This window comes from Vicugna pacos, chromosome 35 (assembly GCF_048564905.1).
Source record: "Vicugna pacos chromosome 35, VicPac4, whole genome shotgun sequence".
Lineage (NCBI taxonomy): Eukaryota > Metazoa > Chordata > Mammalia > Artiodactyla > Camelidae > Vicugna > Vicugna pacos.
In genome coordinates, this window is record NC_133021.1 from 22896292 (window position 1) to 22920591 (window position 24300).

General features: G+C 40.1%; 1 protein-coding gene and 1 pseudogene across 8 annotated transcripts in view; one reads left to right on the forward strand and one right to left on the reverse strand.

Annotated features, from left to right (window-relative positions):
- Positions 1-24300, reverse strand: part of CACNB2 (calcium voltage-gated channel auxiliary subunit beta 2) — a 346868-nt gene that overhangs the window by 97940 nt on the left and 224628 nt on the right. For 6 of the 8 annotated variants that reach the window (XM_072955192.1, XM_006208877.4, XM_072955193.1 and 3 more), the window contains exon 3: positions 16528-16647. In XM_072955192.1, coding sequence (XP_072811293.1) covers positions 16528-16647 — 120 coding nt within the window. Of the gene's footprint in view, positions 1-16527; positions 16648-17485; positions 17892-24300 lie in introns of those variants that run through there. The other 2 variants (XM_006208878.3, XM_006208881.4) reach the window with 2 other exon arrangements.
- LOC140691390 (heat shock protein beta-1 pseudogene) lies at positions 218-865 on the forward strand (annotated as a pseudogene).

Sequence of the window (24300 nt, forward strand, 5' to 3'; positions counted from 1 at the left end):
GGCAGAATATTGTGAAAATGTTGTTTATCCAAGTATGCAGTCAGTTTCATGTAGAAAACCTATTAATACAATTTACTACAATGAAAAATTTAAAGAAAAAAGATCATATGATTACCTGAAAAGATGCAAAAAGGGGCATTTGATACAATTCACTATCAACTCATGATTTTTTAAAAAAGCCAACAAACTAGAAATAGAACTTCCTACACTTCTCTGCTTCCCGGAGCCTCAGCCAGACGCATCCCGCCGAGCCAGCACGGCCGAGCGCCGCGCACCCGTCTCGCTCCTGCGGAGCCCCAGCTGGGACCCCTTCCGGGACTGGTACCCGGCCCACAGCCGCCTCCTCGAGCAGGCCTTCGGGCTGCTCCGGCTGCCGGGGGAGTGGTCGCAGGGGCTGAGCCGCAGCGGCTGGCCGGGCTCCGAGCGCGCGCTGCACCCCGCGGCCATCGAGGGCCCCGCCTACAGCCGCGCGCTCAGCCGGCAGCTCAGCAGCGGCGCCTCGCAGATCCAGCAGACGGCCGGCCGACCGCGGGCTCGTGTCCCTGGACGTCAACCACTTCGCCCCGAAGGGGCTGACGGTCAAGACCAAGGACGGCGTGGTGGAGCTCACTGGCAAGCACGAATAGCGACAGGACGAGCACGGCTTCATTTCCAGGTGCTTTTCACTCGGAAATACACGCTGCCCTCCGGTGTGGACCCCTGGACCCCTCCTCCCTGTCCCCTGAGGGCACGCTCACCGTGGAGGCCCCGTTGCCCAAGCCAGCCACCCAGTCGGCGGAGATCACCATCCCTGTCACCTTCGAAGCCCGTGTCCAGCTTGGGGGCCCAGAAACTGGCAAGTCCGAACAGCCTGGAGCCAAGTAAAGGCCTTAGCCCAGCTGCCTACCCCACAGTAGCCATCCTTCACCATCCCCACTCTCCAAGCCTCTACGCTCTTTTGATATGTTTACTTTCTGTTTTTCTCATATAAAGTTCTAAGTTCCTACCGGCAAAAAAAAAAAAAAGAAAAAAAAAGAAAAAAGAAAAGAAAAAACTTCCTTAACAGGATAAAATCTGTGTATAGAAAACCCACATCAAATATTATACGGAAGTAGAAACAAAAGCGTTCTCCTTACAAACTCACAAAGACCAGGATGCCTACTATTACCATGTATAACCAACACTGCAGTGGAGATTCCAGTCAGTGCAGTAAGGTGAGAACAAATTAAAAAGTTAAAAGGACTGGAGAAGAAGAAACAGAATTTTCATCATTCTTATGGTAAGAATGTCCTATCTATGTCTGATAGAAAAACCCAAGATTCTACAGAAAATTTATTAGCATTTATTAATTGCTTAGAAAGACTGATGAATATAAAGACTTTCATTCAAAGCCAAATACATTTCCACACATTCGCAAACAGAAACTATAACTTGAGAGAAAGAGTAAGGGAAAAAGTAAGACAGAGAAACTGTACCAGATTTATAGTAACTAAAAAAATAAGATACATAGGAACAAATATAAAAAGTAAGCAGGACCTTTATGGACAAAATTATGAAACATTCAAGAACTGAATTAATGGAGAGATAAAGGTGCCCTCCCACCCCCCCCACCCCCAAATTAATCTACAAACTTAAATGCAATCTCAAATCTCAGCTGGGTATATTTGTATTTTTTTCTTTTGTTTTTTTATGTTGAACTTCATACATGTTATCTAAAATTAATATAGAGGAGAAAGATCCAAGAACAGCCAATTCTGTCCTGGAGAATATAGTGGGTTGACATGTCCAAAATTTATTTTAACACTATAGTAATTAAGTAGTATGGCACTGACACAGAAAAAGGAGCCCAGAAACAGACCAACTCATATATCGAAAGCTGATTTGTGACTGAGCAGGCATTTCAGACCAGCAGGGAGAGGAGAAGCTATTCAATAGATAGTTCTGGAACAAATAGGTATCTTCAACAAAATTAGATCCCTGTCTGCCTCCATATACAAAAATTACTTTCAGAGAGACTAAGGAATTAAATATGAAAAGACAAAATTTAAAAGCTGTTAGAAATAAAGTTAGAAGAATTCTTCAGGAGCTCAAGGTAGGGAAGAATTTCTTAAACAAGATCCAGAAGCACAATGGCAGAAAGGATGGATAAATCTTCGCTGATTAAAATTATGAATGCTGCAGAAATGCAGGAAGCACGGCTCTATGCCAAAACCTTTCAGCAACATGAATAACCAATAAAATAATCAGATACCAACTATAAAAAGTACTCCAATAAATTAATAGAAAAAGACAACTTGATGGAAAGTTAGTCCAAAGCTATGCACAGCCATTTCACAGAACTAGAAAACAGAGGTCAATAATTATATTTCAAGTGTTCCATTTTCTAAGTAATCATGGAAGTACAAGTAACGCCACCATGAGATTTTTAATTTTGCACCTGCTAGATTGGCCAATAAAATTAAATCTGATGATTTTAAATGTTGTAGAGAATGTGGGACAAAAGGAACTCTCTTACCACGATGGTATGAGCGTAAGTTAAGACAATCACTTTAAACACTGACTGCCATTTATCTAGGAAAGGTAAAGACATATATACTTTATAGCCCAGTAATTAAAAAAAAAACCCCGATTTTTTTTAACACATTAAAGACCATTCAGTTTTATTAACTAACATATATTAAGTTCACACATAGTCTAAATAAAGTCCTTTGAAATCCACTGTAGGGTCCTTAGTCAACATACAGATTACAAGCATTCAGAAACATTTCTTGCTCTTCTGATATAATAATCGGAGAATTGTGACTTTTATGGTTTACAAAACTGAGGCTAACCATTTAGTAAACTGGACAGACTTTAATTTTGTCATTACTGAAGGATTACCTAGCCTTTTCTTGGATATCTGTGAAGATTTCTTTATTTCACCCATGTCAACTAATATTCATCACATCTATTATTATTATGAAGAGGGACCTCTTTCTCATGCAAAGACCTCTTCTGCTCAGATGTGAGTCCTGGTTCCATCCCATACCTTGTGCAGCAGCATTAGAGGTGGGGGAACTTTACCAAGACAATAGTTAAGTTTTAAGATGCAGGTGGCAAAACGTGATTACATCCAAAGGCTTAGGGTTCCATTCACACATTTCTTATCACTCGGCAGATCATGTGATTCATTCAGTCCACAAATATTACACCTTTACCAAGGAGCCAAATTATTAAGTCTTAGTCCAAGTTGCTCCCTAGTTACATGTCGGGGAAGAGAAACACATAACCCAAAATGGTCTGATAAAGGCTGTAAGAAGCCAGGACAAGTTGTTTGGGTGATGAGTGAGGAGACAGGGAGGGCTGGTGGGACAGAGATGAGGACCATTTCAGACCAGAGAGCACGGGCTGCTGAATGAAAGGGAGCCTCTCAATGGAACCCTAAGTCTTTGGGCAGTAAAAAGTCCTGCTCCTGGAAACACTGAATATTTCACTTATTTTTTTCCAAGAAGCCAGAAAGGTGGCAGGAGATACCTGTCTAATCCAGGGAAAAAGAAAAATCAGGCAACAGAGAGCCTTAATGCTGCATAACCTGTAGGCAGGGTCCCCTCCACATAGCTAGTCAGCGTTCTGGTTATCCAAATCCAACAGATAATCCCAGTAAGGATAAACAGGAGCAAAGATGTAGAAGATACTTTATGAGAGTTAACATAAGATAAGGCAAGCCAGAAATTCACAGACTCATCAACCAACCCAGGAACGTGGCCAGGCCCAGCCCCAACCACAGAAAGAGTTGCTCCCAATCTCTGCTAAACTTGAAAGGACCTTTCAGTTTCATGCCCCTTCATACGGCTCACTGGGAAATCTGAAAATGAAACACAATGTTGAAATGGCTAATCATTGACAACTGTTTAAACTAGAATATCCTTTATGGTTATAGAGCACAGGGAAGTATTTAGAATAGCCTATATCTGTCCGACCTCCACTTGCACCCTAGACTAAACACTACAGCTAAAATGAGAATTCCAAGAAGAATGTATGTGGTAATCTCCTCAAGTATCTGAGAGCAAAGGAAAACACTTCACAGACTTACAGCAACGTCCCATAGATTTTCAGGCATCAGCGATTCTAACTGGACCAAGCCTACGAGCCTTAACAAAGGTCCTTGTACTCTGTAAACCCTTAGGGTACATGGATTTATTTCAGGGGTCTGTGAAGACCCTGGACATATAAGCCAGGATACGTGGATATAAGCTATTTCTCTGGAGAAGGCTCAAAGATTTCATCCTGTATTTAAAGGCATTCATGATCCAGGAAAGATGAAGAAATAGTTTTAAAAAATCCTTAAAAAAAGGTTCTATACTGATGATGTTACAATTAACTTTTTTTTTTCCAGCCAAGGAAATACCATATGTATTTCAGGAAAATATAAAAAAATACTTCAAGAGCTAAGATGGTAAGGTACCCTACTTGTCTAATTCAAATTGATAGCTTTTCTTGGACCAACCTTTATTAATATCAGAACATTTTATATACGTATGAATTTTTAGGAAAAAAAATCGTTCAAACTCCCTTTTCTATGAAGATACTACATTTTATCAAATGCCTGTTTTTTTCATTTTACCAAGACATTTAGCTAAAGTATAAGAATGGAAACAGATGGTTCATGTTTTATAAAACTAAGAAATTTAGGAGAAATTTAACTTATCATCTTGAGGCATAAACATGACTGCGTTTTAAAATTTAAAAAATCCTTTTCAGCTCCAAATCCCATTGGATAGGGTCAAACTCCAATGTCAAACTCAATTCTATAGTGAAGATGCTTGTAGGGGTCATCAATGAAACTCCAATCAGTAGACTCATGCTCAAAGAACAGGCCTCAGTTTTGTACCAAGAGATCAGGGCTGAAGTGTGCATTTCTTAATGTATTAAGCTTAAATAAAATATTTAAGGTTGGGATACATCCCTTTAGGTGAGTTTTTGTCACTTGAATAAGAGGATGCTGACTCACTGCCATCTTTGAAAAGCCAGCTCGGGGGCAGACCATGTAGTAAAATGGATACAAAACATAAGGCAGTTCATAAACCTTAGTGCACAGTGCATAGTGACTATGAAATACGGGATTTGGTGTGATCACCTTATCTTCTTCCCTTTAAAGTGAGGAGGTGAGTAAGATACTATTGTATGTTACTGTATGATTACTATGTAAATGTCCTCTTAGAGTGAACTCTTGATAATTAGGGACCAAGGCTTAATCATTTTATATCCCCTAGCATCACCCAGACCACCAGGGTGGTGATAGAATACAAGTGTGTTGAATGAATAATGAATTCATTTAGCACATGGAGATTTTTGTCTAATTCAAAGCACTTTTGAATTGCGTATATCCATTATATGATTATTATATGCTTCAGACAACTTAAACTCACAGCATGAAGCTGTGTATATGCCAAAGGTCTGCTCTAATTCTGTGTGAATGCACTGTGTGGCACTGGGTTGCCTTGCAAACAGACTTCTCACTTGACTTTCATCTGTAAGGAATGTGGGTTGACTCACAGGTTACAATTGGTCCAATAAATATTTCACTCAAGGGCGACCATAGTTCCTTGAAGAAGACAAAAGGAAGAGTTAAGTTGTTTAAAATCCAGGGACTGGATCTAGAAAGCAGAAAGATTGGACAACTGGAGTGATGCCTGCCTACATTTTCACTTCCCTCCTGCCAAATACACTTCCTGACCCAGTCTTGGGAGGGTAAGGTGAGCACAGTATTAGCCTCAATCTTCAAGATCTGACTTTTTTTTTTTTTTTAAGCAATGAATGTTAGTCCTGCAAAATGTCAATAGAAAGAACTACTGGTAGGGAATCACTAGGAGAAAAATAACCTTCACAGCTAGCTGGGTCATATCTTTCTTCCTCAAGGCACGATTTAGATAAAATAAACCAACGCTTTCTTAAGCCAAGGAAGTTTCTTTAAAACCATTGTAAGATAGTTTTCTAGTTTTTCTTTACAATGTTCTCATCCCTCTCAAGTCAATTATAACATCTAACTTTACATTTTGGCTACTATAATTTTCAGACCATTCATTTCACCATTTCCCCCCCTTAGGAGGAGGCAACACTTAAGAAATCTCTTTTCAAATAGTTTCACTGTAATTTCCATCTTCTCTCCTGCACCCAACTTCAACTCGATTTTTTTAGCCTTCTTCATATGACCTATTTCTAGGATATTTGATTATTTTTACATTTCTCTATAGGAAGATCCTATTCAAATATTTTTAGGTACATTCCATTTGTATCTCTGTTTAACCAAGAATACAGTACACAATACATCCTGAAAGCTCCCTCTTTAATAACTCATTGGATTCACGATATTTTAGCTCAGAATTTTTGTTTAAAGGGTGATAAAAATGTTTTTTTTTTTTAAAAGTACTCATTCTAAATCGTGGCACAAGTACCATAAACGAAACTTAAAGTTGGGGGGGGGGGTGGAAGCACTTTGATTGTAAACTCTATATTATCTAGACTCAACAGGGGAAAAAAAAAAAAGAGAAGAAAAAGCTAGTGGTGGTATTTTGATTTACTAAATTGTTTTAATAGTTGCCATGCCTTTTTTTCCCGCTTTTGTTATTTAAGAAAAAAAATTTTATTCCTTTAATTCCTCCACAGCATGAAACAGAGGCAGCATTTGTGCATTCTTAGTTTATATCTTTCTAAGAGGGGCTCACTGATTAGGTGAAAGAATGTAAAAACAGAATCCTACCAAACAGAAGCATGGGTTCTTGTCCTAATTCTGCTACTTAAGAGCTCTGTGAGCTTGGACAAGACTGTTGAATATCCACCATCGATTTCCTCATTCATAGAATAGGGTAACTGTAGCTGTCTTCCTTTCCCCACTAAGTACTTGCAAGGACCAAGCAAAGGAATACACTGAGGATTTCAACACTGAGATGACCATAAGCTACTACTTGCTATGGTACAGCTTAATGGGATCATCAAAAAAAAAAAAGATAAAAAAATTCTTCCCATCATTATTCACAGGAGCGAAGATGTGGAAGCAGCCCAAATGTCCACCAACAGATAAATGGATAAAGAAAATGTGGCTTATCTACATAAGGGAGTATTACTTGGCCTTAAAAAGAAGGCAGTCCTGCCACGTGCTACAACATGGATGAACCCTGAGGACTTCAGGCAGAGTTAAACAAACTAGTCCCAAAATAACAAATACCGTATGATTCCATTACACGAGGTTCCTTGAATGGTCACAATCATGCGAATGGAAACTAGGATGGTGGCTGCCAGGGGCTGGGTGTGGAGGGAGCAGGAAATGGAGAGATGTTCAACAGGTATACAATTTCAGTTTTGCAAGATGAAAAAGTCCTAGAGATGTTACGTAACAATGTGAACACAGTTACCACCACTGAACTGCACACTTCAAAATGATTAACAGGATAAAAAAAAAACAAACAACACTTCAGTGTGGTTAGTTGAAGGTAAATTGGAATTCAATGGGATTTAAGCAAAATTAAACCAAAATAATAGCCTTTGTTGGACCCTCGGTTAGCAACTGATCTAAATAAACTTAGAAGAATTACATCACTGGTTAGCCAAGGTTTTGTCCCCAAAGAGACAGCCACTTCCTGGTGGGGACATCTACCATCCCAGTTGCCCTCCTCCTGGTGCTCAGCCCTCCAGGACCCCAGCAGTAACTCCACCCTCTGCTCACCAGCCCTCCAGCATGTGGCTCCCACTGCTGTTAATCTATCACTTAGCACGTTGCTCTCCATCAGTGATGCACACGTCTGGCATCATCATTCATTAGACCATAAGCTTCTTGAGGGAGAAACCACATCTAACACTCCTTTGCTATCTCTTCTTCTGTCTCCTAGTTCCCTAGTACAATACCACCCATCAAACGTTTGCTAATTGAAGACATTCTCCTCTCAAAGCTTTCAGCATCTTTCCTTTAGCTGTTGGTGGGGGCCAAGACTCAAAGGCAGAGAGCGGTTGACTGTTTTAAGCTCTTAAAGGTCTTTGTGTGCTGCCTCATTCATGTCTATTGGAGAGAAAAAAGAGGGTAAGAATCATATATTTATAGCTGTGTTTATAACGAGACAACAAAGATGTTCAGTTACAGCTCTCTATGAAAAAGAAGGCTTGAGCAGCAACATTTATAATAATCCTTCCCCAATCCATTTATGGCTCTGAAACAGCCAGCAGTCTGTATTATGTTAGCAGTCCTTATAAGGGTTCTCACACAAGAGTGCAGTTCTAATGTGGGCAAATTTCAGACCCCTAGAACTTCCATTAATAAAAACCATAAATCCACTGTAAGAGAGGGCTGAGTTAGATAGAGTATCGGGTTCTCTTTGAAACATGTAACTCTTCCCCCTAAGAAACTTAAAGCTCACTCCTGGGTCGAGCGCCAAGATAAATATAACCGTCAAGAAACAGGGAACGATATGTAATTTTATTCCTAAAATACTCAGGAGTTACTCAGAAAAGAGCCTGTGAGAAGAGCAAGAGAGAGAGTTAACTCCAGAGGAGAGAAATGGGAACCTGCAGCAGTGAGATTAAGCAGCACAGAGCTGCCCTTTCTCTCAAGGGGCTCCAACTCTAGTGCAGGGGACAGGATGCCGCCTAGTCCCGGGGAGGGATGGGGGATGCAGTCTGATGGCCCGTGAGCTGCGGTGATGATCACATGACAGTGCAAATGCCACTCAAGTCGGCAGCCACTGGACAGTACAGATCTGTCACACAGCACTCACCACCCGGGTAGAAACAAGTAACTCAAACATGGTCATGACCACATATAATGGTGTCTGGAGACCTTGCACAACCAGGGAGGGAGTGAAAACAGTGGTTTCATTGCTTCTAATACAGACTCCCCGTTAGACATTGAACTTGAAGGCGGGAGCACCAAGTTCCAGCTGCCTGTGCCCATCCCAGTCCCCTGCCCGGGAACCCTGGGCTTGACACGTACCAGCTCGTGCAGTTATCGCTGGAACCAAGAGGGTCACGTGCAACTTATCAAAAGGTCACGCAGCCAGTCTACTGCAGAGATAGACTCCAAATCCAGGCTTCCCTGAGTTGAGCAGTTGTGACAGACACCAAATGACCCACAGCACCTAAAATATCTCCCACCTGAATTTATACAGGAAAAAAAAAATATCTGCTGTCCCCTGGATGAAGGCTTTGATCTTGGGAGGGTGAAATTAACATTGACTGAAATATGAAAATGCAGAGAAGAAAGGGTTTGAAGGAAAAATTGGGGAGCTCCATTTTAAATGGTAGAGCTGATAGAGATGCCCAAAAAGGGAAGATTTGAGATACCGACACTAGGGAGAGAGGTCAAGGGCAGAGGTGCAGACTTAAAGTGATACTGAGAATGGTGAGGAGGGTGAGATGGTAGAGGGAAAGATGGCAATGGCTTAAAACTCATTATGAAGGTGAACTCTACAGTCAAAGGAGAACTTACATGAAAGTCCCAATATTCCCCTACCCCTGCCCCCCCAAAAAAAAGAAAGAAAGAAAGAAAAGAAAAGAAAATGGAGAGAGCTGCTTTGGCTGAATCTGGGAAGATGCACCAGAACACAACCTCTGGGCAGCCCTCTGCCTCTACAGCAGCTCCTGAGGAATCCACTGGTTTGAAAACCAAAGGCACGCCTACAGAGATAAAAACCAGAAGGTCAAGGTTGGTGCATTTGGGTGGACGAACTTCCACACTTCAGTAGAGGGAAGCAGCGGATGAGACTGGCAGGGAAGGACCAGAAAGGCAGTAGAAATAGGCTTGTGTTGTAGCCAGTACCTGCGAGACTAAATTGACTTGGAAAAGATAAAACAAGGCAAGGCTGACAGAGATGTCTAGGGGATGCTTAAGAAGATGTCAATGAACTCTGAAAGTCACTAGAGACCAGATCAGTAAAGATACAGACCGAAGTCAGTTTCAAGGAAGGGAAGAAGACAGGATGGAAATGGAAAGACGGGAAGGGAGAGAAGACAGGGCTGTGTATTTCAAAAGTATGGAGACATTTCTTCTTCCAAAGAAGGAAGGGAGAACAAAGACAGATATGGCAGATCATCTGCAGAAAACAGCTGTAATAATCTCCACCCCGGAATCCATGCCCGTGGTGGTCATCCCTTCCCACATTGACTCCGGGTTTAGCCACGTGGCTTGCTTGGGCCACAGGGCATCAGCACACAGGACACAAGAAGAGACTTGAATATTGCCCTTTGGGACCCTCTTGATGTCCTTGTAACTAACTCTGAGAACAGCATGAGGAGGAGCCAACCAGCTAGCTGGGGGATGGGAGACCCCCGGAGGAGAAGGGAGATGCCCAGGCTGACAGCTGCCAACCTCCAGACACATGCAAGAGGTCTTCCCAGATCAACTGGTCACCAGCTCACCTGCCAGTCAGCCAGTGATGCATGGAAGAGCACTGTGACCTTAAGTCACTAAACTGAGAGAGATCTGTTCTGATGTAAAAGATAGTGTCGGAAATGATGCTCTATGCACTGCATGACCCTAACCGCTTGAGAGGACCTCAAAATGCTTTAGGGACATAAAGCTTTGCTTTCTCCTTTTCGATCTTTCCAACTGTCCATAATGAAGAGTAATCACTCACAAAGTGTTATCATGATTGTGTTATTACTACTATTGTCAACTAACATTTGAGAGGAGTGGAATTACATGTACCAGCGTCCGGACTATACCTACCCAGTCATGTTTATGACCCACACAGAAGCCTAAACCAGGTCCACGGGTCTTTCGCACGCTTTTTATTTCTTACAGGTAGGGAAAAAAATGCAACCTAATATGCACTTGAACAATCAACCAACTCCTGATGTCGGAAACTAGACATACTTTGCCAATTTTCTAGCTCTATTTGGAAGGTAATTGCTATGAGCAAAAGAGAGCTGACAGTTTTTCAACGCAAAGATGAAGAGCCAGCACTAAAATCAACAATGGGAAAATAATTTTCGCCTAAGATATTTTCTGAAGAACATCTCCCATAGTTTATGTTTTTGACGACGAGAGCTCTCTGCTGGATGTTGTCATTTTTTATCAATTAAATGTGTTTTTTTTTTCCTGTGCACAGCCATCTAGTTTAATACCTACCACATGTTCTTTGGATTTTATCCAATAGTTTATCTTGAGGGTTTAAGGAAGTCTGTGATATAGACAGGTACACATTCTTCTCTCCTACCTCCCACATAATTTTCTCAATAAGATACCTTTAAAAAAATTTAACGTTTTTTTTCCACATAAAATTCATCTTTGGGTTGAAGATGAAGAAACACATTCTTGTTTATTCTTTCTTCTGAAAAGGCCAGGTAGGGAGATATTTCTAATTAGATAGAATTCTCTCAATGTCTAACGCATTTATGGACTAAGGCAATATGAGTAACACTTTCTCTTTTTTTATAGTATATTTATTGATAAATATGGGGGATAAAATATGGTCAACAGAACAAATGCTTCCTCCTGAAAGTTTTTCTCCTTTTTGAAAAAGTATAAACCCACAGATGAAAAAACAAAAAGTAAGATGGGGGCAGATAAAAATGTAGAACATAGAAAAAAGTAGGCAGTGGATTTAGAGTAGAGAGTGAGATCTCAAGTATCAAAAGGCTGGGGACTCCTTTGGGGACACTGATCAGACTGAAAAAAAGCCACCCCCCACCCTATAAAAGAGCAGCAGTCAAGAAGTGTGTCATCACATTTACAGCTTCTACTCAACTTTACAGCATCTTGCTCTTAATTATGAATGGGTAACTGAAAAATCAAACCTTGGAAGAAAGTCTCCAGATGTACAAATCAGATTGAAAAGTTTCAAAAACAGACAGTACAGAAAACTTAAAATCTTGAGAGAGAGAAGAGAAAAATATTACAGCCATGGAAGAAAAATAAGAAGGTATGAAAGAGGAGAAGAGACGAAGGCTCTTGGGAATTTGAAATTTTCAAAAATAAAAAATGTCTATAGGTAGGTTAAAAGATAAGTGGAGAAAAACTCGGACAGTAGAACAAACAGACAGAGAGAAGAGGAAAAAAATGCAGAGAGAAGAAAATGCTCATTAGACATCTGACAAACTAGAGGACCAGAAAAAGAGGGAAAACAGGGGAAGAAATTATAAAAAATAAATAAATAGATAAACAAATAACACACTTTCCAGAGCTGAAATGACTGGCCCTTCACAAGGAGCATTTACATGAAAAGCCAGGGACGATAAATAGTAAGACTCACACCAAGGTCAAACTTTAGAATACCAAAAGAAGAACAGTTCTCAGAATATTAGAGAAAATTATGCAGGAATTGTGCTCAGAGACAGAATGACATTGACGTTCACCCCAGCAGGGCTGGACACTTAGAAAAAAAGCAACATAATGTCTTCAAAATTCTGAAGGCAGATAATTTTTGTACATGAATATTATACTCTGCCAAACTATTAATTAAATGTGAGCCTAGAATAAAGACATCTTCCAGTTGGCAAGATGGCAAAAAAGGAACCTTCCTCTGGAAGGTTCCAGGTTTTCTGGCTGCCAAGTCTTTCCTGATGTTGGCCATTACTCACATTACTTATTAGGTCTTCCTGCTCCACCCCCAACTTTCTACTTGATAAACTAAACTCGATCTGTTCATCCTGGAAGGTATAGGTTTAAGTCATCACCACCTCCAAGAAGGACTTTCTTCCTGCCAGCTGGGTGCAGTCTGTTGATCTGGAGACCCACAGACCTCGCCTCCCCTCACGTACTTCTAGTCTACCTCTGATTAGCGTAATTGAAGACCGTGCCTTTTCTCTCTAAACAAATTAATAGAAGCTTTCTGCAGCAACATATCTGCCTGTTTAATGTGGTGGTTCTGGCCCTGCAGTGCCTTCCCTCCAGGCCAACTGTGATGAATACACTTTCTTTAATATAGTAGACATTTACTGATAAGAGAACAATCAATGTAAAATTTAACATTATTCTAGTAATAATACTGCACCCACACTATTTCCTCTCTGCTCCAATTCCTTCTACATGCAGATTTCTCAACCCAGAGTCTCTGGATGTAGGGCAGAAAGGATCATTTCTAGGGCATGAAGGGGAAAAGAAAATATTCTTTCAATTAAAACAAGATGATCTTATGATCCAGCAACATCCATGAAAAATCTTGTATGTGAATGTTCCATAACAGCATTTTTAACAATAGTGAAAAAATGGAAACCCAAATGTCTACCAACTGATAAATCAAATATGATATCTACATACAGTGGAATATTACCTGACAAGGAAAAGGAATGAAGTCCTGATACATGTTAGAACATGGATGAACAGTGAACATGTCGTCAGTGAAAGTGGCCAGTCACAACAGACCTCCTATTCATTTGTATACAATAATCATCAGAATAGACAAATCTATGGAGATGGAAAGTTGAATAGGGTACACTTTAAATGAATGAATTCTAGCTCAATAAAGTTGTTATGTGAAAAAGATCAATGTGGGAATAAATTCAATTCCTATATTGTCTTTAAGGCAATATCAAAGAGCACCATCTTAAAGAGGGCAGGGTTGGCAAAGTATGGCAAAACTGAACAAGGTCAAAATGGGCAGCTGGGACCAGCAAACACCAAGTTAAAATGAAGGTCATGGCAGTTATGCGCCTCAAAATACACATATAATCTGTTCACTGTAGAGTTTACTACTTGAAGAGAAGCCATAACAGAGTGGTCATGAAAAATAGACTGGATTCTATGGGAAGCACGGAGGGCCTGGTTATATAACCTTTTGTAGGTCACTTAATTTCCAAAGGTATTTTCTCTAGTTTCCCTACTTGCCAATCACCTTATTTCACAGGAATATTCTTAAGGCAACTGATGGATAATATATTTCATATTGACAGAGGACCAGGATGTGAAACCACCACTGAGGTTTATTCTAGGTATTTGCACAGATTTAATGGCACGTGATCTGTAGGGTCGGTGAGTTAAAGCACTCATTTATCATGGCTTTCTGTTAGGATGTTAGAATAGTTGCAAAATAAATGTAGAAAAGTTTTGAGTCTTCCAAAATGGATGGAAAATGTGTTTTAAACTATCTTAAAAGTAACTAATGATTTTACTTATTTTTGAACTTTAGGGGTTCCTTTCGAAATAGGTCCCACAAGGGCATGATGATAGACTGGTGGAGGAAAGTAGATTAAATAGCCTCATGAATGACCCAGCTACTATCCTTCTTTTGTATTCCTTCTTCAAGGACATCAGAATAAACTAGACTTACCAAACGATGATTTTAACACAAAATAAACTGAAATTCTACTCTTTTTATCTTCTCTCAGAACATAGTCAAATTCTCCCTCGCCCTGTTGTTACTCATTTGAATACATCCACAAGGTTTAAGATACTGACCTAATTTTAAAGAAAAATAGATATAAATGAACTATTTTCCTTAAGCATAAGATATAGCCCTTCAATTAGTCTGCCTTTGTTTTAAATTCTCTTCATTTTCTTTCATCTTCTACTTCCCTTGTAATTAAACACTTTTTAGTCTGTATGACAAAGAACACGAATCTGGTTTGATTTGGGAACAATGTTATCATCTATACTGAGTTGAAAGATATTTAAAAGTTCTATGCCACTGTGTCACTGAATTCAGGACTTACAGTAGTCCAGGACAAAAATGCACCCATCAGATAACTAAATTGGGGTTTATGAAAAGCGAACCTACAAGACATTGGCTTGTACAATCAGGTGACAGGAACCTGCAAAACTGTTTAATTTTGGTATGTGAAAAATCACATGAATAAATGAGTGCAAATAAAACACTCTTACTTCTGGAATACAAACTGTTATTTCTTTTTTTTTCTTGACTTTTCTTTGCACCCTTGTGCAAAACATAGAATATAGAAGTCAGATTCTAAATTGCAATATATAGTAGCCATGCTGCAAATTTGGGGCAATTAACTTCACTAGTCATGCATTCATTATTTAATTTCAACTTCAAAATTTTCCTATTGTAGTAAGAACATTTAACAAGAAATTTATCCTTTTAATAATTTTTTAAGTGTACAGTAACAGGATTATTAACTACAGGCCCAATGTTGCACAGCAGATCTCTAGGATTTGGTTATCTTGCATAACTGAAACCTTCTAGCTGTTGAATAGCATCGCCCCCATTTTCTCCTTTTCCAGCCCCTGGCAACCCCCATTCTACTCTCTGCTCCTATGAGTTTGACTACTCTAGATACCTCATATCAGTGGAATTATAAAGTGTCCTCCCGTGACTGGTTTATTTCACTTGGCACATGTCCCCCAGTTTCATCCATATGGTCACATCATAAAGCTTTACGTGGTTAACTTCCATAGAGTAGATTAATGGATGGCAACTGGACCACACCTTGCTTTATCAGTTCCCTGCTTCTGCCATTTGTGAGCTATCTTGCAGCCAAGACGGTGTCTCACCTGGAGCTGACTTCCCTGCCCGCTGGGATGAGAACATTGTTTTGATGCATGGAAATGCTGCTTTTTTTTTTTTTTTTAAAGTCAAGGTCCCTTGGCAGCTCCTCTGCAAACCACTATGGCAGCTGTGCTAGAGGTCATGAATATTACATAAGGGCTGTCCATGCATTCAAACCAGAATCTCCAAGCCACGATTCCCATAGCAACACACAGAGATTTTACTCATCTCAGAGATGAAGCAGCCAGCAGAAGTATTCTAATGTTACCCTCGATTTTTTTTTTAGCAAAATCAACACAGCACTCTTTTTTCAAAGCAGTCATTTTTCGCAAAAGAAAACCGATGACTGAGTTAAAATACGTTCATTTAGAAGTTACCGAACATCACACAAATGAAGGCACCTTCAACTTGAACCACAATCTATGTTTTAGAAACAGCTGCTACTTGGATGACTACATGGGCAAAAGAATCCAAATCATTACAAGTGAAATGAAAGTCTCAGCTCAATTCTCTAGTTACATGTTTCATGTCTGATTTCCGGTCCCCCTTCCATATATATATGCACTTCATTATTATGGGATGGAGAAGAAAAGTGTTCCATGAGAAGGAACGTTTTTAATTAATAAAATCTTTTCTGGCTTTATTCTTGAAAAGCATAATGCAACCTAATTTTTTTTAAACTGTAAGAGAAATACTATTATAAAACACCAAGGGTGTAAAATTTGGGGGAAAAGATGGTTCAAGTCTAAGAATATAAACATTAGCTTGAAGAAAGTTTGTTTTCCTAAGCAGAGCAATGGTTTCCTGAAAAAGCTGAATTAAAATCATTTTGAGATTAGAAGCAATTTTTCTTCTTTGTATATTCAGGGATCATTTTTGCCTGTCTAAATAAACCATCCACCCACAGAAACAAGTTACTCGGGTTAGAAAACAACATAAAAGGCAAGACCACTCTTATCACACCGCCTTTTTCTACTGAGGGAAGAAAATATATTTCATTTCTTGCACCTCTTTCCAGCCAGACAGTGAGAAACGGTAAGAGAGGCAACACACAGGTGGGGAGGAACTTGGGCAGGTGACCCGTCGTGGACCCCGGCACCATCTGCCCAGAGCCGGGCAGGGGAAGGAACGGTTCTACCTTTGCTTTTTCCAACTGGGCCTGGGCCTGTCGCTCTGCCTCTCTGCGCACTGCCTCCCGATCTTCCTCCAGAGAAACATCTGAATCGGATGGACGGCTGGTGTAGGAGTCTGCCGAACCCTGGAGAGGAAAACGGACATTTTAAAAAGCGATCCCACCCAAGACGCGCGGCATTGGAAGAGGTGGCAATCAGCTTCCTAGACTGAGCTCTGCATTCCTGAAAAGAGGAGAACACAGTCCGCTCCGGGGGGCAAACCAGCCACACCAACCACACTTCGGTTTGCAGACCACTCCCTGGGAGAGCGCGCTGTCCTGGTTACGAGTCCTTCCAAGTTACCACTCCTTCCCCAATGTGAGGCTCCCACGACCGGCCTTTCTGGAAGCCAGAACAAGTTCTTGCATAATTAAGCGAGCCCCGTGGTGCAGTGTAGGAAGGACACTGCTGGGTTTCAAGGAGAGCTTGGAGAACAGCCTACACGCTAAGGCAGGAATTTACAATTCGAAAGAAGACAGTCTAATAAGAAAATAATAAAAGGCAAGTCTAACGCGTTATAAACGTGAACTCTCTGCAATGTCACGACCCTAGAGGGCTCCCACTTTCATCTTAAGCATCCTTTTGTACCTCTGTAGTCACCTGCTACCTCCTCTGACAAAACTGGAAGACCACAGCCGCCAGCTCCGCTCGTTAAGACGTTAAGCAACACGTCTTTCAATCCCTTTAAATAGGTATTTCACAAAAGCTGTCTACAGAAAAACACCTGCCCGGGGATCCCGCCGATGGCAATAAATCACAGCAAAGGAAAGGGAGCCCAGGAGATTTCAGGACTCTCTCCCGCTCCCTGCTCTGGCAATCGGGATCGTATTACTAATCGCACCAGCCCCAGACAGCCCTCACTGCAACAGCAGCCGAAACAACGACCAAACAACGTCTCTCGCAAAGGAGAGCCCGTGAGCTTACACAGATGTCCGAATTCTTCAGCCTTCCTCCCTTGGCGCGTTTCAGAAGCCTGATCCAGGTGGCCTTCATTAGCCAGACAGCGCCTTTCTCGTCCGCAGCTGCAGCCCCGGGCGCAGATCCTCAGTGCGCGCTGAGCCCTGCAGAAGCCCTTCTCGTTTCCTATCCATGCTCTGGGCAAACCCCTCTCCTCCGTCTCTGCCTCCGGGGCTTTCACTTCCTATCCCGGAGGACTCCAATCCAAGGAGATTCTTACTCTCCCATTCCAGTGGGGAGAGGAAACAAACACTCAATGCTTTCTATTGCTTTAAAAATAAAGAACACTTCAACTGCATTCAAACACAGGCATCAAACTCGTCCTAAACTTAATGCATCTTATTACCCTCTTTTCTGCCCTGCTCTTGGATTGGGAAAAGAAATTAGTTGTCAGAGAACCTTAAAAAAAAAAACCCAATAAAAAACAACCCCATCTAGTGCAAAATGTATGCACTGATATTTGCAAGTGCAAAGTTCAAGCCTTATCTTCAGAGATCTGGAGGGGGAGGGCGGAGGACGCTCTCCCCGCACTGGGCATGCTCCATATGTAGCCTTTTTACGCAGATGCTCACATCACACTGTTAGTCTATGTCAAATTGCCATTTTGCATCTAAAATGTAAACAGCTGGAAAGGGCTTTTTGGTTCTATAGAAACAGGCACATGGGGTGTGTAGCATGTTTCTGTTTCAGATGAAACATTCTCTCCAAGATGAAACATGTAATCTCTCTCTTCCCCCCCCTTTTCTTTTTCATTTACTGATCTCTTTCCATTACTTTGTGGCAGGAAGTATATCTTATGTCGTAGGACAATTCCTAGCTAGTAAATATTATATACATTATTGGGCAACAGAAATTAAATAATGCTCATCAATCCTAGTATCAGACTGTTCGTGATTGCTTGTGATTTCCTAAACAAGATGCAAGAGAGAGATTCGACCATTTAATTAGGGTGTGAAAGTAATCAGAGCGCTAAGCAATGAGTTTCATGGAGCTCAAAATGACTTGGAACTGCTTCTCCAACTGAGAAACTACCCTTCCAGAGAAAGTCCCTGAAATAAACAGTGGGAATTCTTATCACCATAATTATAAAGAAATTTCAAAGCTTGGCTGATTTATTAGCTCGAGTTAAGATTCACAGGACAATTTAGCCCAAATGCCTTATAAATAAAGTGACTGAGGCTTGAGAAGGAAAGATACTCATTTCTGTTCTAATGGGATTACTTATTTTATTTAGGAAGAAATACACACTTCCAGGTTTCTCAGAGGAAAATAAAATTCTATCACTGCATTCCAAACTACATTTTTGTCTGAGTGTGGTGGTGGTGGGGATTATTTTGTAAAAGTCACACGCAAATGAAAGAAAGGCATTCTTAAGAAAATCTTCCTTCCTTTGCCTCCCTCCCTCCCTCTCTCCCTCGTTCCCTGTCTTCCTTCCTCCCTTCTCCTCTTCCTCTCATTTCTGGGCTAAGACCAGTCTTCATGACATAAATGCTAGAAAATATAGTAGAACAGAGGCTTGAGAATAAAAGTTGTAGATGGAGAGGGGAGGGTGTAGCTCAGTGGTAAAGCGCATGCTTAGCATGCTCCAGGTCCTGGGCTCAGTCCCTAGGATCTCCACTAAAAAATAAACAAATAAATAAACCTAATTATCTCCCCATCACAAAAAAGATAGAATGCACCCCCACTGTGGTATCATAATATAAATTAATAAGGAGATTGCTTATATTGTTATGAAGTGAATGTAAAATGCATGGGGGATAGAAAACACATTCCAAATTTCAGCAAAATTCACAAGGAAGAGATGAGTTTTTCTACGCCAACACACATGGTAGGGGATACCTAATCTTCCCAGAGGATTACCTGTAGCGGGACCAGCACGGTAGAAAATTACCAGGAAGCACAATTATATCCCATAAAGGACTTCCGGTCCCATCATCACAAGTGTTGACATTTAAAACCCAATCAAGTGGAGAGGGTATAGCTCAGTGGAAGAGCACGTGCTTAGCATGCATGAGGTCCTGGGTTCAACCCCCAGTACCTCCATTAAAAAATAAATACATAAACCTAGTTTACCCCCCACCAAAAAACAAAAACAAAAACAAAACAACAACAAAAACCAAAAAGGAAAATCACCCTGCCACAAGTTCAGGGCACACCTCAGTGAGGATACAAAGTTTCTGTCTTTAAGAACTTCATAACAAGAGCAAAAGCCAAACACAGGATCTCATTTCCTTTTGAACAAAATAAGATTTTTAAAAGTCCTTTCCTAATCATCAGGTGTAGCTTTTAATTACACAGTCATTTTGAAACCTGTTTCCAGGTTTAAATCATTAAACAGTTTTTAAAAACCCTCTACATTGAGTTTTGGCAATGCTCTTTTAAATATTTACAACAATACACTGACCTTCAACAATTTTACAATACATCAGTGACTACAAAGTAAAGTTTAGTGTAGCATACAGAAGGAGCCACATGACTTTATTCCTTGGATCTGTGACAGTACACACTTTCAAAATACTTTTCATTATAGAAGTTACGTGTACCCACTGTAGAAAGAGGGACAAACAGCCTTCACTTTAAACTCTCTCACCCAAAGATAGTCACTATTAAATAGTAGCATGGTTTAGCCTCCAGAGTTCTTGCATTTTTGAAAGTCACCCTCCCAACATGTGCTTTACAATTAATCTCCTTCCTCCCGGGAGTGTGGATTTATGCAGTTAGAAGTGATGTATCTAATTAAGCTTTTGCCTTTGGTACCATATGGACTTTCTGGGTCATTCTGCCTCAAGTAGTCTTCAGTCAGAACAGCTGGCAGTCATTTCCTTAAGTCCAGGAGAGGTTCATCACAAGATGTACTCTTGATCTCTCGGGTTCCTTCAATGTGATTAGCTGAACTTCTGTAGTATTTGTCCTGACAGGTACATCACATAATTCCTTTCCTACTCCTTCTTCACCAACCAGTTCCAAAACGCAACTTACCGAGCCTTGACCAACTTGAGAGGATAGAAGTTATTTCAAGTATCTTTTCTGACCACAGCAGCATGAAACTAGAAATCAACCACAGAAACAGAAATGGGGGGTGGGGGACTTTTACATGAAGACCAAACAACATGCTACTAAAAGACCAGTGGGTCAATGACGAAGTCAAAGAGGAAATTAGACACAAACTTATTTACAAAACAGAAACAGACTCACAGACATAGAAGACAAGCTTATGGTTACCAGGGGGGAAAGGAGGGGTGGAGGGATAAACTGGGAGTTTGGGATTTACAGATACAAATTACTATAAATAAAATAGACAAACAACAAAGTCCCACTGTACAGCACAGGGAATTAAATTCAATATCTTGTAATAGTCTCTAATGAAAAAGAAAACAAAACGGAATACATATGTATAACTGAATCACTATGCTGTACACCTGAAATGAACACATTGTAAACCAACTCTATTAAAAAATAAAAATAAAAAAGAGGAAGTTAAACAATACCTTGAGACAAATGACAATGAAAACACAACTATACAAAACCTCTAGGACGCAGTAAAAGCTGTCCCAAGAGGGAAGTTTGTAGCCACACAGGCCTTCTTCCAAATGCAATTTGCACCTAATGTCTCCTAATAACTCACCTGGGATCACTCACTTTTACCCTCAGGACTCTCATTCCAAACGTGTGTTCTTTGCTTATAGGACACTTTAGTTAATTGGATCAATTTATGCCTCTATCTACTCTTTAATTTCTGTCTTTTTCCAATTTATGTCAAAGATTTACACACAAAGCATCATCTTTTTTCTTTAACACTTTTTCCTTTGTATTTATAAAATTTGCTTGTTTGATGCTGTATACTACTGTTATCAATCATTTATATTTCCAGAATCCTTTCTCTTGACTATTCTTGTATTTTTTTCTCTTAAAAGCCAAAAGGATAAGAGTCATAAGCTATTGAGAACTGGCATCTTGGACCCCAAATGGGTCACCAGTTTCTGTATGAAATCTTCACATGAAGCCTAAAGCAATGTTCTTGTGCAAAATCAATATCTCATAGTAACCCAAGGCTACCTTGATGCTAGGCAAATCTGTGCCCCATCCAGAATACTCAAGGCTTCAAATGTACAGGACTGAAAAATGGGACTCCCCATGTATAGAACTATGTTAAGTCAATGGCACACTGGACTTCAGTTGTTTCCTCCTCACCTTCACATTCCATGGGATAGATAGACACTTCATTGCCATGCTGGTCAGACCCACATATTTAGGAAAAGAAGTAAAATGGGAGACTTCTGAGGCCAAGGACCAAGAGGAAAGGGTTCTGTCTTGTACCATCTGCTCATATTGGCTGAGAAGGTGATTCTCTCATTTCACACACTGTCATCTCTTCTCACAGTTTAGAAGAATTAACTTCTTTTCCTGGGAAGACATCTGGATCTCTCTGAGAAAATTGATTGCTAACCCCTGCTTTGTTGGTTTCTTCAGAAACAAAATCATCACCTGTCTACTGATAATGAGCATTCCTGACTCAAAAAATTCAAAAGTGACACGGGCCATTGAGATGAAGCCCATTTTTATTAATATCGTATAGTTTGCTTTGCAAATGTCACAAAATTACTACTCAAATCCATCTGATCACGAAAATCTCAGATGTGACTGGCCTGCCATGTGGCTTAACTTGAAAATATTAACAGACTTGATAGTGATAAATCTATGCAAATTCATCCCTGTTGTAATTAAGTAGAAGCTAAAATATTAGCTTTAATTTTCTCAAGAGCACAGGAAAAGTTATAAACTTTGTGTGACTCTCCTATGCACTGATGAAGAGATTAAATTTTGCCAAAAACAAATCAAATCAAAATAAAACAAAACCAAAACACCAACCACATGCGTGTACTGAGTACTAACTACCTTGGAACCATTAGTGCCATAATTCTAAGTTAAATGCTGGGATCAGGAAGATACGATGACAATCTGAGATGATATTTAAGTTGAAATATCTCAAAAGGTAAAGAAAAAAACAAATTAGCCTTGGTGTGTGTTGAGAAGAGAGATGTACAGGAAGAGGGAACAGCATATGCTAAGGTCCTGAGGATAAGCAATGCTCAGAGATCAGTGTCACTCGTGGGCTACTTTTGCAGGAGTATTTATTTAAACCTTCTCCCTTTTCCCCTCTCTTTCACTCTGCAGGTAAATACACACTCAGGCACACCTGGAATATGGATTCTGGGGATCCTTTTCCTCACACCACAGAAAAACTCCTTATGGATGATTGATTTTCTTAATCAGAAGTGGCATTTAACATTTCTAACAAGTTCCCAGACGACGCTGATGTTGCTGTCCAAGGAGAACCACTGCTATAAGTGGTTAGGAGCTTAGCTCTGATGCTTAGCAGCTGTGTGACTTATCCAAGTTACTTAACCTCTCTGTCTCCCGTGTTTTTCATTAGTTAAAAATGGGACAGTAATAGTCCCCGCTTCATATAGTTGTTGTGAGAATAAAATGAGTTATTATATACAAAGTGTATGTAGACATGCTCACTAAATGTTAGTTCAATAAATGTTATCATAATCAAAAAAAAAGTGGCATTTAAGTTGTCCGTAAATTCTGCACTCAGGGAAATTGTGTCTTCTTAAGGTTTAAACAGAGTTCTCCGAGTTTTCTACCTTCTAAATCCAGGACAATCTCATAAAGGCTAAAGTCAGTATATTTTTGGGTTTGCTCCATATTACATTAATAATTTGAGCCATCAATTTATTAAGGTTAGACTATGAAGATGAGTGATAACAATAATTGCTAATTTTTAGTGAATGCTTGCGCTGCGCTAGGCTGGTTCACCAGCGATATATAATTTCATCACTCCATTTTCACTGATGAAAAGAACTGAGGCTATCGGGAAGTTAAGTTACCTGAGGGAGGTCACAAAACTAAAAATCGATGGAGGGCAGAGTCCGCTTTAAGCAGTCTGAATTTAAGTTCCACACCTGCATCAGCTCATAAAAATACAAGTCAGAACAAATCCCTGCATGCAACTGATGTGTCTATTAACAGAAAACATATCTTTTTCTGTCTGCCAGGCACACATAGAGCCATTTCTAAAGGTTGTAAAGAGTTGTGATGATTTCCAAGTTTTTAGCTCCATCTTTGCTGAAGTGAGCCCCTCACCCTTCTCCCTCTCTCTACCCCCTTTCTCTCTCTCTGTTACACACACACACAGATTCTCAAATTTTATCTCCCCCAGAGGCACAATGAAGGTACAATGAAACAGATAATTTCTCATTCATCAGTGTAATGCAGTTTTGTGAAAGGAAGAATTCAAAGAGTTGCCTGTTACCCTGGAATTTTCCTCCCTTCCCCATATCTCGAAATTGTAAAGTATTGTTTTCTTTTCTTTTCTTTTCTTTTCTTTTCTTTTCTTTTCTTTTCTTTTCTTTTCTTTTCTTTCCTTTCCTTTCCTTTCCTTTCCTTTCTTTTCCTTTCCTTTCCTTTTCTTTCCTTTCCTTTCCTTTTCTTTTCTTTTCTTTTCATTTTGTAAAGCATTCTTTTCACTACTTATCTACAATGGAAAGCGGATAAGTAGAATAGGAAAACAATGAAGTCAAGAAATCAGCTATTTAAGTCTTCCTCTCTTCCCAGAAAATGAACATGGCTTTGGCAAGCTGGCCTTCAGTAGCCTCTTTGGCAACTAATCTTGCCTGAGGCTGGCTGGAATCCAGGCATCTTCTTTCAGCTCAGTAGAAACAGTTGCTAGTTTGCAGCACTGAAACTGAAGTTATTAAAAAGTATAAATCATTGGT